This window comes from Phaeodactylum tricornutum, chromosome 27 (assembly GCF_000150955.2).
Source record: "Phaeodactylum tricornutum CCAP 1055/1 chromosome 27, whole genome shotgun sequence".
NCBI classification, from domain to species: Eukaryota; Bacillariophyta; class Bacillariophyceae; order Surirellales; family Neidiaceae; genus Phaeodactylum; species Phaeodactylum tricornutum.
This window is the reverse complement of record NC_011695.1, coordinates 81,674-96,178: the sequence shown is the minus strand read 5'-3', so window position 1 is coordinate 96,178 and position 14,505 is coordinate 81,674. Positions and strand designations below refer to the sequence as shown.

General features: G+C 48.9%; 6 protein-coding genes across 6 annotated transcripts; 3 read left to right on the top strand and 3 right to left on the bottom strand.

The window, feature by feature from the left end:
* Positions 1–1,457: 1,457 nt before the first annotated feature.
* On the bottom strand, positions 1,458–2,084 carry PHATRDRAFT_40996 (predicted protein; the record flags this gene model as incomplete). Its single annotated transcript, XM_002184930.1, has 1 exon — positions 1,458–2,084. One exon carries the CDS (start codon positions 2,082–2,084, stop codon positions 1,458–1,460), a length of 627 nt encoding a protein of 208 aa, XP_002184966.1.
* Positions 2,085–2,582: 498 nt separating this feature from the next.
* PHATRDRAFT_50116 (predicted protein) lies at positions 2,583–4,364 on the top strand (the record flags this gene model as incomplete). Its single annotated transcript, XM_002185010.1, has 1 exon — positions 2,583–4,364. The coding sequence occupies exon 1, from the start codon at positions 2,724–2,726 to the stop codon at positions 4,362–4,364; it is 1,641 nt and encodes a 546-aa protein (XP_002185046.1). The 5' UTR covers positions 2,583–2,723.
* Positions 4,365–7,513: 3,149 nt separating this feature from the next.
* PHATRDRAFT_40994 (predicted protein) lies at positions 7,514–9,057 on the top strand (the record flags this gene model as incomplete). Its single annotated transcript, XM_002185009.1, has 3 exons — positions 7,514–7,550; positions 7,619–8,129; positions 8,214–9,057. The coding sequence occupies 3 exons, from the start codon at positions 7,514–7,516 to the stop codon at positions 9,055–9,057; spliced, it is 1,392 nt and encodes a 463-aa protein (XP_002185045.1).
* A 425-nt stretch (positions 9,058–9,482) lies between these two features.
* PHATRDRAFT_50115 (predicted protein) lies at positions 9,483–10,889 on the bottom strand (the record flags this gene model as incomplete). The annotated part of the gene is made up of 1 exon (XM_002184929.1): positions 9,483–10,889. Exon 1 carries the CDS (start codon positions 10,695–10,697, stop codon positions 9,483–9,485), a length of 1,215 nt encoding a protein of 404 aa, XP_002184965.1. The 5' UTR covers positions 10,698–10,889.
* Positions 10,890–11,161: 272 nt separating this feature from the next.
* On the top strand, positions 11,162–12,404 carry PHATRDRAFT_30909 (predicted protein). Its single transcript, XM_002185008.1, has one exon. It carries the CDS (start codon positions 11,251–11,253, stop codon positions 12,292–12,294), a length of 1,044 nt encoding a protein of 347 aa, XP_002185044.1. The 5' UTR covers positions 11,162–11,250; the 3' UTR covers positions 12,295–12,404.
* A 95-nt stretch (positions 12,405–12,499) lies between these two features.
* On the bottom strand, positions 12,500–13,063 carry PHATRDRAFT_16592 (predicted protein; the record flags this gene model as incomplete). The annotated part of the gene is made up of 1 exon (XM_002184928.1): positions 12,500–13,063. The coding sequence occupies one exon, from the start codon at positions 13,061–13,063 to the stop codon at positions 12,500–12,502; it is 564 nt and encodes a 187-aa protein (XP_002184964.1).
* Between the last annotated feature and the right edge of the window lie 1,442 nt (positions 13,064–14,505).

Here is a 14,505-nt window from a genome sequence, read left to right as displayed (position 1 = left end):
AATGCGGGACTCGTCTGCGGCAAATCCAACGATCCGAAAGACTGGATGTTGCCGGAACATTATCGTGATTCGACGGGAGTCGTCTACGCCAGCAGCTTTCCCGCCATGGACGCGGCCGTTGGTGAGGTTATGCGGTTTTTGCAATCCAAAACGGTCGGCGCGGCGGATTCCACTAGACTGGTTACGGCCTTGCGGAACCGATTGGTGCGAGCATCGCCGAGTCGCGAACTTTCCGACGACGACGAAGCCGCCTTTGCGCGACTGGTGGCTCGCGCACGCGAAACAGAATCGGAAGAAACAAAAAACAAACCCTACGAGTTTGATCGCAAATTCTTGTTCCGCGTACTTGTCTTGGGCAACGCTCAGCTCGCTCAGTTGGCTGGTTGCCGAGGTCCCAACACGCAAACCAATGCTGCCTGTGCCGGTACGACTCAGGCAATTGCCATGGCGCAAGACATGCTAATTTCTGGACGTGCTCAACGAGTAGTGGTCGTGGCCGGGGACAATGCTTCGGGAGAAACGCTGTTGCCTTGGTTAGGATCCGGATTCCGCGCTTTGGGTGCCGCCACTACGGCTGCTACTGTGGAAGACGCCGCTTTACCGTTCGATAAGCGTCGATCGGGCATGTTGCTGGGTGCTGGCGGTATCGGCATGGTCCTCGAAACAGAGCTGAGTATGGTTGAACGTCAAAGACTATCGCCGTATCCGTTTCAGGTCAAGGCCCGTTTGTTGGCAACTCAGTACTCCAACTCCGCCTACCACGGAGCGGCGTTGGACCGCAAACACATTGGTTCCGAACTGATTCGATTTTTGAACGATATTGAAATTGTGCATGGAATCTGCAAGGCGGAAATAGCCACGCACGGTGTATACTTTTCTCACGAAACGTGCACACACGCTACCGACGCCAGTTCGTGTTCCGGCAACGAGGTCGCCTCGTTGCGGACGGCCTTTGGCGATGAATTATTGAGCAAGTTACTCATACTGAATACAAAAGGCTTTACCGGACACCCTATGGGGGTCTCGTTTGAAGACGTGGCTGCGGTGGAAGTGTTGATGCGACAGACAGTCCCGGCGGTGCCGAACTACCAGGTGAAGGACGACTACTTGGGAAATTTGAATATTTCCAAGGGTGGACCGTACGCGTGTCGGTACGCATTGCGGTTCGCGGCGGGCTTTGGCAGTCAAGTTGCCTTTGCGCTTTACGCGACGGCACAATTTGAATAGTCAGAACAACCAGAAGGAATCCCGGGCTTTTTTCCCGGGGCACTCCAGTCTAACGTGCGCATATATGCAAGTGGCTCTACGTAAAACAGTCCATAACTAGCTTTTGTGTCGCGGGTTGAAGTGTAGATAGGTACGTCTGGGTGGGTAGCGAAAGTCTGTAGAAAGAGTAGCATCCCCAGGTTCGCATCCCAAGGAGGTTGTGTATGGTTGACTGTTTTGTGTACCGCTTCCTAACCGTCAATGCCGAGGCTCCCCATGATTGTCTTCAAGGCTTTTTCGGCAACAACGACTTGCTTTTTACTTTCATTGAGGTATTTGAGTACCTCGTCCTTACCCCCGCCTGGGTTGTACTCACCAAATTGCGAAATAAACGCCATTGAATTGCTGAGACTCATGGCCGAATTCCAGTCCTCACTGGCTTCGAAAAATGCTTCCAGCGCGTCCGGATCCAAATCCATATTCTTGACTTTATTAAAAACCTTTTCAATCTGAAAGAGTGGATCCGTGGTGGATCGCAGTCCGAGTACCTTCCGAATGGGTTCGGCGTCTCGCTTGCATTCTCCCCCATTTTCCCGACATACGGTGGTAGCGGCTTCAAAATTGTCGAGTAAATCGACAATTTGCGCGTGTCCGAGTCTGATCCGTTCCAGATCTTCTTTCGTGGGAGGTCCAGCGGCTACCGCCCACGCTGGACTGTGTTGGGACAGAACGGCAGTGGTCCAACCGATACTTGCCGCCACGGCTTCGCGTCGGGAATACGATGGGGCGGAAAAGGATTGCACGCAGCTGGACGAGAGAAGAACCCAGCCAGCGACAGCCGTCAGCAGTAGCGCTGTGGAATGCAGTCTGGAAAGCATGGCGCGTCGAGGCAATGGAAAACGTAAAAGATAATTGCAAAAAGGAAACCAAAAACCCAGTCTTCTAATGGAGCGCTCTGTCTAACAACGAAGCAACGTGTGTCGTAGGTATTATGTTAGTTTGTAGTTGGAGCCGTCGGCGTTCGTTGTTTGTTGTGTTGTGGTGGTTGACGACGCAACATCAAGACGATCACAATAACAGAATCACAAAAGCCGTACCGCACCATCATCGACACGTACTTGATAGTGACTCGTGTGATGCGTGGTAGAAACTCACAGGCAAATACCAAAAGCGGAATCTTGTTTCCCTTCGAAAGATGATTCGAGATGTTTATGTCGTCGTCGAGTCTGTCCTTCCTACCGGTCGGTCGGAAGACTGCTCTAATGCTCCACGGCGACTAGAAACACGCGGGTTGCCTGTCAGTCTACCAGGTTGGTGCGACGACGAGTGCGGCAGAGCACCGTTTCGTGTACATTTGCAGTTCCAGTTCGCCGCCGTATTGCTACCCCCACGGCCTACCTATCCATCCCTATTCCCAGTCAATGCATGTAATTGCCTTATTATTGTCAACCGTAACTGTGAATTGTTGTGTCCAAGAGTGAGGACCGTTTCTGCCTCTCACGTAGCCTCATTAGTCGATGAATGTCGAAGACGTGGTTCCGAGCCACGGGAACTCTCGCAAACGTTCGCGTTCCAGTACTCCCGTTCCGACCAATCCTGCGCAAACCAAACGCCAACTCCAGGCCGCCGTCGAACGCGATGCGCAGCTCATCCACAAGCTATCCAACGAGGAAACTCGCAACGATACACTGAACGATATGCTCAAGCTTTCGCTCAGTCACGATCCAAGTTTCGCCATGTCTTCGGACTCTCTTTTGCAGACTTTGGCGCAGATTGTCAAGGAATGTCTGGAATGGAACGAACCGCACATTATTCTACCGGAAGACAAAGACAGTAAAGACGTCCAGGACAACGCGCAAGCGAAACAGGAGCTTTTGCTCAAATCCAAGCTCACCTGGATTCAAGCACCAACCCCGCGATTAACGGCTTGGTTCCACCACTGTCGTCAAATGCTGGGAACGCGCCGTGTACTGCTCGACCAGGCCAGTTTGCAGACACTCGATGTGATCCTCGTTATTCTTCGCAATCTCAGCTACGTAGGTGCCAATTTGCGTCTCTTTATATACGTTCCGGACATTCTGGCCATTCTGGGGGGCTGCCTGTACGAGCGTCCCCTCGAATACAAAGGTACCGACTCCTCCTTGGCGGGCACCGGTACCCACCTGGCGTTGGCCGCTGCGCACGTCCTGCTGCACTTGGCTCCGTATTGGGATGTTTCCGGTCAACGACGTACGGTGGATCGACTCTTTTATCGACCCCACACAGCCGATGGCGGTCCGGTGGTGCCGGATCCGGAATCCTTTGGCTGGACAGCCAACGGTGGTTGGGGATTTGGTGGAGCGTACCTGGCCAAGCAGCACGACTCCAAGGAAGACACCATGGAAAACATCTCCAAGGCATTCTTGCTCGCCGTTGCCAGTACGTACTTGGAATCTGCCTGGAGCATCTTTGGTCCGCTCGGACATGCTTTGACGGATCCCTCGACCCCTCGCAACGTGCTGCTCATGGTTCTAGACGTCTTGCAAGAACTCATCAACGTGGCCCGGATCGGAGTCGTCGGTAATATCCACGAAGATGACGAAGAGATTCCCACGTTGCGCGCAATCCTAGTACACATGCCGGATAATCTGTTGTCTCGCCTGGTCGATTGCCTCTACATTCCACGACTGGGACCGGATGCAATCGACTATGTTGATCCGGTGCACAACGTTGTAACGCGAGTCAATCCACTCAAACTACTCATGGGCTACGAAGCAACAGTCGACACCGAAGTGCGGGACCGCGTGCTGGACATCCTCGTGCCCTTGGTGGAATTGGACGCGCCACGGATGGCGATTCGGCTGGGACACGACACGGGAGCAATCCGCGTGCGCTTGTTCGACGCCCTCGTTCCGGCCGTGACAACTACTGTCGGTCGCAACGACGCTAGTTTGCTCGCGACGCAACTGCTGCGAGAATTGTCCAAGACTGATGCGAATCGAGTCGCCTTTCAATACATTCAATCCAGACTGGTAACCCTGGCCAGCAAGGATACTCGTGTGGCCCATTTGGTATGGAATCATTTGTATAAACCTGCAGACCGTGCGTCGGCAGCAGGTTCGGAAGAAGGCGACGGTAGAGATGTTTCCTCCAACGGGAGTGGCGACGAAGACGAATGAGTGGTGAAAATTAATACGTCTGTTAGTATTCTTTATTCAGATATGAGACATGTTTTTGGAATACATTCTTAGCTAACGCGTGATTTTGACTGAACACGCATGCACTAGTAGTTTCACACGGCTTTTTCAGTATTAAATGCTATCCAGGGTGCATGAGAAAACGCACTTTTACACACCCCTTCTCGAAAAGAACCGGAGTGTGTTCTGTGGAACACATCACATTTTTAATGAATCTTTTTGCGCTCTTGTTCCTCTTTCATTTCACGTCTGACCAGGCTCGCCCAAACAACCAACGCTAAAGCCGGGACGGAAAAGACTGCTGCTAACGCCCACTCCTGCGTAGACATTCTCTCCTTGCGTGCAGAAGTGCCTGTTTTATCAATACGGGATGTGAGAGCAAACGAGAGCAAGCCAAATTGCAAATCTCTCACTTTAACCACTGTGGTAACCGGTTCCCTGTCGACCTTGCAGACTCCCCTCGTCAATTTCTATCCGAAAAACAATCCCAATATTACTTGCAGTATGATTTCTCTTCTCGAATGAACGGCCCTTACGCAGTACAATGGACTTGCTATCCCCTATCCATGCCTTCACAGCAAATGATGGGATTGGATCACACACACCGCAACTGCCAGGCGATCCTCAAACACAATATTATCTACCAGGGTTGCGGGTTTGTACGAAACTCCCTCTGGTCAAATCTACACCCATAAATCCATTGCTTCTACAACACAATTGTAAGGAGACAACTACAGTCGTAATGAAACTCCACCTCGGCACATTCCATTGCGAGTAACGCAAGGATCTTTTAATGTCCTAGTCCGATACCGACCTGTTACACCTCACATTAATGTAATGTAAGATAGGACAACCATAGACACGAAATATCTTACTGTTAGACCACAGACAAAGTAGTATAGGGTTGGGATTAGGAAAAATATCGTATACGGCAATACATTGTAGAGGAAGTTCACCAGTGCGGCCTCGAAGAAAGCGCAAAATCACTAATCCGGCCTAACGTAAACCAAAAATTGCTAATTGTCAGTATAAGTAACAAAGGTCGGGCACCGCGTAGTATCCAAAGCAATTAGAGAGTTTTGTCATTTTCTGACGTCTTTCATATTCCTATGGATGAGTATCAGCATCAATAGATGTGATAGAAAAATATGGTCCCATTTTGTATTCCAACCTTCACCCCGGGGTAACAGCAATCGCAACCATTGACGGCAAAAATGCCTGCTGAAGCTTTATAAGGACCACCGCGCCACGTTGTCCTATTGTTACCGCTACCAACGGTATCCATGACGCTCGCTTCGGTTCCGTGCGAAAGAAGAGCCTGCGAAATTTGACGAAGTTCTCGGCAATTCGCTTGGGCTGCACCTTACAATCGGAAGCCAGTTGAGCAAGATGTCTGCCGTGTTTGACAACACCTTTACCCAGGCTTGGCCTCTAGCTGTTAAAGATATCTGCATACTAGAACCAGTCAATGGTTCTGGTAGTCGTCTTGGCAAAGAGAAGATGACACACGTCGTCTACACAATCTGATGAGATATCGGAGCACAGTACATTCTAGCTGCCACACAATTCTAACATGCTTACAAGATGCCTACCCACGTCTCACAAGCTTCCCATCCCACAAGTTGTTGCTGGTTCACCTCTCGTCTCCACCTCCTGAGATTATACTACTCTAGATTTGGTGTCTATTTGCTTGTTATTCGACCCAACTCTTTTTACACGAATTGTGCCTGTCAGCACTCCTTTATTAGATTGGTTTTTTTGTCTTCTTTTTCACAGTGAAAACTGGAAGAGATGGAAATGTAGAAAGCGGTGATACGGTGACCCATTTTACTCAAAACGTCAGTCGAGATACAAGTAGCAAAACATTCGAAATCAATCAGGCGTAGAAGCGGGTATTACTTTTTTCAAATGAGATGATGTGAAACTTTATTTTGTATTTGCTTCCAACGTTGAGGAAAAAGTGGTAGATTGCAACAACATTCAGAATGGTAATAGTTGATCACGTCCGACGGAATCGATCTGAACGACGTAGTTAACGCGCATTGAACGTCTCATCACTACTAGATTCACACTCACTGTCAAACCCGTGTCAAACGGTTCGGTATGAAGCACTACAAAGGGTATTTCCGATGTTTCGGCTTCCCTTGTTTATAATGGTATACAGGAATGCGTGAAAACCTCGAACTTCAAGTGATGCAACGTCATGTTTTTCCCCCAGATTTCGAGAATCAATGCAGGCTGTATTTAGAGAAAGTTCCGTTTTTAACTCTACATTAGTAAATCCGTCTGAACCTGAAGCAAGACTCATTTTATTAATTACTGAAAGTCAATCTTGTTTCACCAGCCGATTGAATCGAAATGTTTATGAAAATGCACACCGGAGAAATCTTACTTATTTTAAGGTGTTAAAAAAAAGAATCCTATAGTTGTGAGGATGCCATACCGAGGTTTACGACATATTGCTCCAGCGCTTTCGTCAGAACTCTAGCTAGATATCGTCGTTCCTGACGTCCACGAACCATTAGTAACTGAAAGATTCGCAACGCGTACCAGGAGAGACTCCGTCGACTGGCTCTATAAAAAGGATCTACCCTCTCTAGAAAACCAAAGATTGCTGTAGTACTTGTATTTCTCTAATATAATGCAAACACCATCGAAGTTCCATTAATCTAAAATTGGCTTTAGATAGATATAAAAAGAATCAATAATAAATGCTCCGAAAATAGATGTTCCAATTAACACAGAAGGCTGGATTTACCGCGACAGAAATCCGTTCAAATCTGAAAATGTTAAATGTTCACAGTCAGCTTGTCACGGGGTGTTGCATATATAAACATCAGATTTCTCTTGCCGAAGACTGCTTCGATGTTGTGAAGTTTTGAAGGGCCGAAATCTTCTTATAGTTGATGGAGTATGACAATAGCCCAGCTGTAGTCGAAACAGCATGCCTTCTCCTGCTGTATGGCTCGTGGACAATGCGTAAGCACTGCGTGGATGATATGAACAGAGAAAAGTGGGCGGGGAAACTTTTTGCTACAGCTGAGAAAAGGACAAGACGTGTTCGTTGAACCGTGAGCAAGAAAACTACAAATAATATAGGGAAGAAGCGGGCCAGGTTGACCGACGTGAAAATGGATAGAGTAGCGAATCAAGGAGGCTCGCCTGACGGTAAGTGCGGCGAGAGAGGCCAACGCCACGATATAGCATCGTTTTTGAGGCAAAAAAACGCCGACTAGTACTTAAACAATCAATTCTTTACGAAGCGCGCGTTGGGATCAAGCGACCAAGAACTCAAGGGAAAAATACAAATGACCGATTTGTCGATTCACTCAGAGCGGCCAGCAGTGTTAAATTGCTCGAAAGCCCAAAGACTGAAGCGACTCAAATCCTAAATGAGAAAGCCTCTTTTGCAACAGCAGAAAGTGATGCAATTCACAATGACGGGACACGCGAAAACAATGCTCCCTCCAAACTCTTCAAAGATGGGAAAGTGAGTATCGTACAATACAAGACATCGAAGCAAAACCTTGAATCATCAACTTTGGGGAAGCATCTCGACGTAGCCTATCGGACCTTTCCCGAGAAACTCATGGAGTTGCTTGAGACCGAAGCCTTGAAGGACGTGATGTGGTGGCTAACAGATGGAGAAGGGTTCGCACTAGCACCGCAGCTGTTTTCCAGCAAAGTCTTGTCTCCATACTTTTATGGAACAAAGTTCGAAAGTTTCACCAGGAAGCTGAATCGATGGTACGTATCGACCCCGACGTCAGACGATGCACTCCTTACCTTTTCAAACCTAAAAGTTTGTCTCTCTCATTGGCCCTTTCAAAGGGGGTTCAAGCGCGTTGCAGGACAGAGAGTGCCACCAAATGCTATTGCATACCACCATGTACTATTCAAAAAGGGTAGATTAGATGAGCTGAAGGGTATAAGGAGTGGACGGAAAAGCCAAGCACCTGCCATAACACGACATGGAAATTCAGTATATGCCGAAATGCGCCACAATGCACAGTTCGCAGGTGTTTTGCCGCCGGTAGCTACGATAGAAGCCGGATTACCTGTAAGGCTCCAATTGTCATCAAATTTTTTCGGCGTTCCATGCAGTAATTTCCTGCCTCACTCTAGTGGAGCGACTTTTTCAGAGCGACAGGTGATGCGCCTTTTCAGGCTTCAACACATTCAAGAGGAAAACACGTCCAGTTCAGATGTTCAATTGCAACGGTCACTTGATTTGAGATCGTTCAGTAGCAGCACAGCTATACAGCAGATGCTGGAGTCGCAGCAAAGTGGCCGTCTAGCGATGGAGAGACAGCTGCAAATATTCCAGGCCAATGAAGCTGGTAGACAGCATGCCGCCCGCCAGGCGTTGTTCCAACGTCACGCGGCTGAGCAGGATCATTTGCAGCATTATCACCATCAAACACAGATGCAACTACAGAATTTAGTGAATATATCATCTGATGCTAGATCACTTCTCTTGGCTAGCCTCGGTTACTCCGCTAGCCAGCACCAAAACATTGCTCCAGATATGAGGACGTTACAAGGCGTTGGACGGGATCAGACATCCTTCCCTCTAGCTTCACTGGAAAGTCTGCGAGAAACTGATCCTGTGCTCTACCAAATGATTGTACTCAAAGAGCAGGAGCAGCTCAACCAGAGGCTGCGACGTCCTTGATCAAAGGTAGCCATACGACGATTTCCGGTTTCATTCCCGCTCTCACAATATTCAGGAAATTTGGATCAAAGAAAGCACAAGGAGGGATTGATAAGCCTTCTATTTAGAAAAATTACAGGCAATTAATGTATGGGTGATGACCTCGGTAAAGATCATGTCCAATTTGATAAATCTAAAAGGATAGAGGTTGCGTCTGTTGCAATTTTTCTAGCAGTTCCTTCAGACATGTGATCGCTAGCTAGAACGAGCTACATGCTATTCCCCGACAACAACATGTGAAGTCGACAAAGCAGTCAAAAGGCGCAAAATATCTAGAAAACGGGCATACCTAGTGGCGGTCCAATTTTGATAAATACCGCCATGGGCGAAAGGTAACCTCAAGGAATCGTCCATCCTTCTTGATATAGCGTCGAAAACGTTTAATGCTAAGTATAGCTAGTAAATACCACCTGGTCCGATTGCATCCAATCTCCGCGAACGCTCTCGAGCGCAGATGGTGTGGCCGCGGTGTCATCGTCGTCATCCATCAGATCGGACAATAGGTCGTCTTTTAGGCTTGTCTCTTTGGGCTGTTCGATCACTGATCGAACTTGAACCGCTGTGGGACCAACAAAGTATCCTTGGGCAATCCATCCATGCATCTGCTCGGTGGTAAATGGACCGTGAATTGCTCCATCTTGATTGCCCATGTATTCCCAAAGCGCTTTTTGTTTGGTTGCTGTCTTCATTCGTCCTAGTTGAGGAGGTAGCTGGCAAACGAGCTCTTTCCTTGTTTTTTGGTAGATATCAACGTTTCCTTTAAGCAATAGTGCGTTCGCAGCTCCGGTCAGGTCGTTCAATGCGGATTGCGCGAATTTGCGAGATTCGTCGTTGGCATTGTTGCTTCCGATATTCGCACCAGTTTTATGCTTGCGCTTGAGTAAATGCCCGTAGCGCGCGATAGCTTGCATAACAGTTTCTGTATCACTCACGAGAGGAATAATTTTTGCGTACAAGGATTCCTTGGGCCAATCGTCCATGTTGCTCTTCTCAAAGTCAGGTTGCGGTTTGGTGAGTGGCTGGTGTCCTCGCTGTTCTCTTTCACTTTCGTCGTTACGACTGCTGAGCGATTCTAACCAAGCATCCGGTTCTTCGTCTTCCTCTTGAACCTTGCGGAAAACGTACGTATCGCCATCAAAATAGCCAGTTCCGTCCGAAGACTCTTGATGCATATGGAACGGTTCAATTTCGATGCCTTCTGAAGCCAGGGATGTGCTGTTATCTATACTAGTTCTGCCCTCTTTGGAAACCTCGTCGCCTTCTAATTCCGGACCACCCTTCTCTCGTTTTCTCCGTCGCTCTTGTTTGGCTTGCAAGAGTTCGTGCTCTGTCGGTACGCTGGGTGCATCATCCTCTTGCTCCTCTGTATCATTCCATTCATCCACATCGTCGATCTCATCTTCGTTGGGCCGCTCGTGACGGGGGCGTTTCCGTCGGGGCGTCGTCTCTTCGAGCTTCGTATCGTCATCATCGCCTCCTCTCGTGACCATCGTCAATGCTGAGTGACTCGGTCCCTGGGTTCCTTCCGCGAAGCGAACCGTGCCGCGGCTCGGGAAGCCACGGGGGTGACTCTTGCCATCACCTCTCCCAATGCCCGACATGATCGAGAATCGAGGCGTTGCGTATCGCAGACTCGGATTCCGGCGATCAATCCCAGGTCTACCGTACTGCAGGTCCCTGGGCTTTGGGAACAGTTTATTTCACCGTCACTCGTTGCAAAAGGCTGGCTGGCTGGCTACCTACCTTGCTGTGGGTTGCGATTGGCGAGGCGATGGATGTTGAAAGTTGACCGTGTGTGATTCGCATCGATAGCTATGGTATCTCTCTCTCTCTAGCTAGCAAGCTCATAGTGGACTGACATGACAGTCCACAGAATACAAACCCTGCTTTTGGACGACGTACGTTTGTGCAGGGCAACGAACCTCTCCATTCTAGAGATAGTGACGTCACAGTCAGTCACGAACATCCGTCAGAGAATTGACTGTGAAAGAACTGTAAAAAGACCCGGATTTGATCACGAAACGGATGCAGCTCATGTTCCCATTCGTCCAAGCCTTTGTGGAGTCGACGATGCGACTTCTTGATCTAATGTAGCACATGTGGAAGCTGTTGTAGCACACATCCGGAAGGGGCGACTGCGTCCAGAGTTTCGTCATGGCTTATTCTAGGTTTGAGTGCAAAGTCACAGCATCGCTGTTCATTATTTGGGGAATTCTTTTGTTATCGACTCCGGTCGATTGTTTCGCGGTCTCCCGAAAGCAGAGGGGTCTATTCTCGAGAGCTCCATTCCCTCGGGCGTTACGGAAAACGAGATTTCCTACCTTGTTCACCTTGGAATCGACTGATACCGGTACGCGCGTCTACGCTGCTCTTTCCGATTCCAGCAACGGCGACAAACCGCTCTTTACTCAAGTTATTAGTGACGTCGACGATACACTCAAATCTTCGGGTGGAGTCAATGTTGCGGGCGTCGCCTTGGGTGGAATCGATGTTCAATATCCCCGTGGTGAAATGTATCCTGGTGTGGCCGAATTCATGCTACAAATGAGTTTGGGAGTAGCCTCGTCACCAACAGTATCCAATCCTGCCCTTGCCGTCGCCCCTCCCAAAATTGCCATTCTAACCGCTCGCGCCGAAGAATTCAAAATTGCTTTGCAGCTGAAGGATGATTCGCCCTTGGTAATGGCTCTGCGCCAGGCAGGCGAAACGGCGGGGGTTAGCAATTGGGGCGTGGGACCGGTGTTGTACGGTAGCGTGGCGGAATGGATCGCGCAGGACCGTAAGGGGTTTCGGAAGTTTACTAATTTTGAGCGACTCCTGCAACAGGATCCAACCGGAATCATATTCCAGTACGTGTACGTTGGCGATACTGGCGAACTGGACCAAGAAGCCGGTGAAACCATGTTACGCGAATATCCGGAAGTCGTCAAAGCCGTCTTTCTACACGTAGTGGCCGACAAAATTGGGTCCGTAACGGTGCCGCCACCCAAAATTATTAACGGACGACCGGTCATTTTCTTTCGAACGTACGTTGGAGCCGCCGTGGCGGCAGTGCAACTAGGATTTATGAGCATGGATGGACTGGATAGTGTAATTGCGGCCTCCTGTCAGCGATTGGCAGACGTCCCGCGAGAAAGTGACAAGTGGGCTGACCTGGAACGAGATATTGCTCGCGCTCAAGCGACTTTTGTATTTTAGAAGACCCGCAGAGACTCGGAGATGCCGCTACAGTCTATACAATCCATCGGGTGCGCACAAAGGCAACTAAAATACAGCGTCATACGATTTTATTACAAATATATATATATATATATATAGGGCAAGCTATTGTAAGTAGCGGTCTGCAGGTAGACGTCCCACACCCGAATGGAATTTGCCTTTTAGCGGTACACACAAATGCGAGCTAGCTTGACTTGCTTCCCCGATTAGCAATACTGGATAGATAAATTGTCCAGACCAACGAGCACATATTTACGAATAGCGGAATCCATTCCTTCGAAATCATTGAAAAGCTGACCAGATCCACCAGAGGCCAAAAGCTAGCCCCTGCCAGCCATGCTCCGGGCAAATCTTGCCGAATCTTCCGCAGCCAATTCGCGATTGTAAAATTTCCTGATTGCATCAAGCTCGTCGCGAAAAAGATGCATGTAAATGATGGTCCGAAGAACAACTGTCCCATGACAGCTTTCTGTAGCGTCGAAACAAGGGAAGTCCCTGGAAGCAGTTGGAATATCATATTGTACCACGCGTGTGCGGCGGGTCCGAAGTAAAACAATCCGACGGCGGCTGATGTGAGCAGCCTGGTAGGATTGATTTTTCGTTCGCGACTTCCGGATGATTCCAATCGCTGTGCCAGGTAGTCTGAGACTGCAAAAATACAGCCCGCCGTAACACTCTTGGTCAAGATGGGTCGGGCATCCAGTGAACTAGCGTATGCCTTGCCAAAATTAGCCAAAGGTATCGCCATTGCAGTCGAGAGATTCTGTTGAGTTGTCTGTTCTTGGTCTTGTTCTCCTCCTCGAAGCGTGAGCAGGGTAGCCGGTGATGAAGACGCCAATTGTATTCGACGATAGTGGGTGATGGAGAATCCTCGTGCCGTTGATAGCGTTAGGCCACAGAGAAAAAAAACAAGGACACTTTGTAGCAGATTTGTCAGTGCCATATTCTGATGGTCAAAAACAGAACGATGGGATGAAAAAGAGAGTGCCAGGAAAGGGTGCACAACACAAATGTAAATGAACATTGCAAGCCTCACAATGGAAAATATGTTGTCACGCATACACAGAGAAGATGTCTCTGCATTGTGATCTCAAACTTTAAAATGCATAGAATCATCGGCTATGTTTCGAATCAAGTCAAGATACACGAAGGGACGCCAACGAGGTCGACTGCAAGGACAAGGACGACGAAAACGATCCAAACCATGCTGAAATTTTGCCAGGCCTCGGAGAATTGTGGTCGATTCAATGCGCACACGATTGGGTTCGCGAGAATCATAGATTCGTCATGGGCAGTGCATTTTCTTCTCATGGATTTGTCTTCGCATGACGATCGTTGGGTACCTTTCGCTTAGCATCTCATCGTATCCTCAGTCTCTCACTTTACAGGACTCTACAGGGCAGAAAGACTCCTTCAACATACCTTGGAACCAGTAGCTTGTGAGCGCCTTGAATACGTGAATTGCTGGGATTGTTGGTTGTGCACGTAACGGATTGTTCCGCGTGGTCGATCGATCGATGGACTCTGAAGCAGCGACTGTCCGCGTCAAGCCGACCGACCGTTCGATCTTGATGGTTCCGCGAAAATGTGAGGCGTCGAGAGTGCTTTTTCTACTGGAACGCAGAGCTCGAGCGCCGAAATGGGGGACAGGTTCGCTTCTGACCCGTGTTTATCGTGCGACATACAGGCCCAATCTGCTGCTTCTCTTACTGTTAGATACGGGACAAACCCATTCTTGTGTTCGTCCGATCCATCCGGAAACGACACTGACGTTTCCGAAGTATGTCTGCCATCCGTTTTTCGTTCACGGAATCGCGAGATTCACTGACCCTCCACTCGTGGAATATCGACACCCAGCCTTTTTCGTGTTCGAACCCATCTCTCTACATTCATTCGCTGGCGTAGTACTTTGATATTACAAGTATGGGTTTCCAGATATCACTATTACTTCTCTTGTCTGTGTCAGCGCTGTCGTTGTCCGACGCCTTCGTCGTTGGCGGACGACGGAGTGCTGTCACGCTGAGCAGCGCTTGGACTAAAAGTACGAACGTGCTCTTTTCTCAGCGGACTACAGCTTTGGCTTCCGAGGAGGCTAACGCCGAAGGCGCTACGACATCACCTAGTGGGAACAGCAACGAAAATGAACCCAATACATACGTTCGCTGTGGAAAATGCCAAACAATCTATCCC

Coding starts and splice junctions, on each gene's coding strand:
- PHATRDRAFT_30909 (XM_002185008.1), top strand. CDS start 11,251: ATGGCTTATTCTAGGTTTGAGTGCAAAGTCACAGCATCGCTGTTCATT.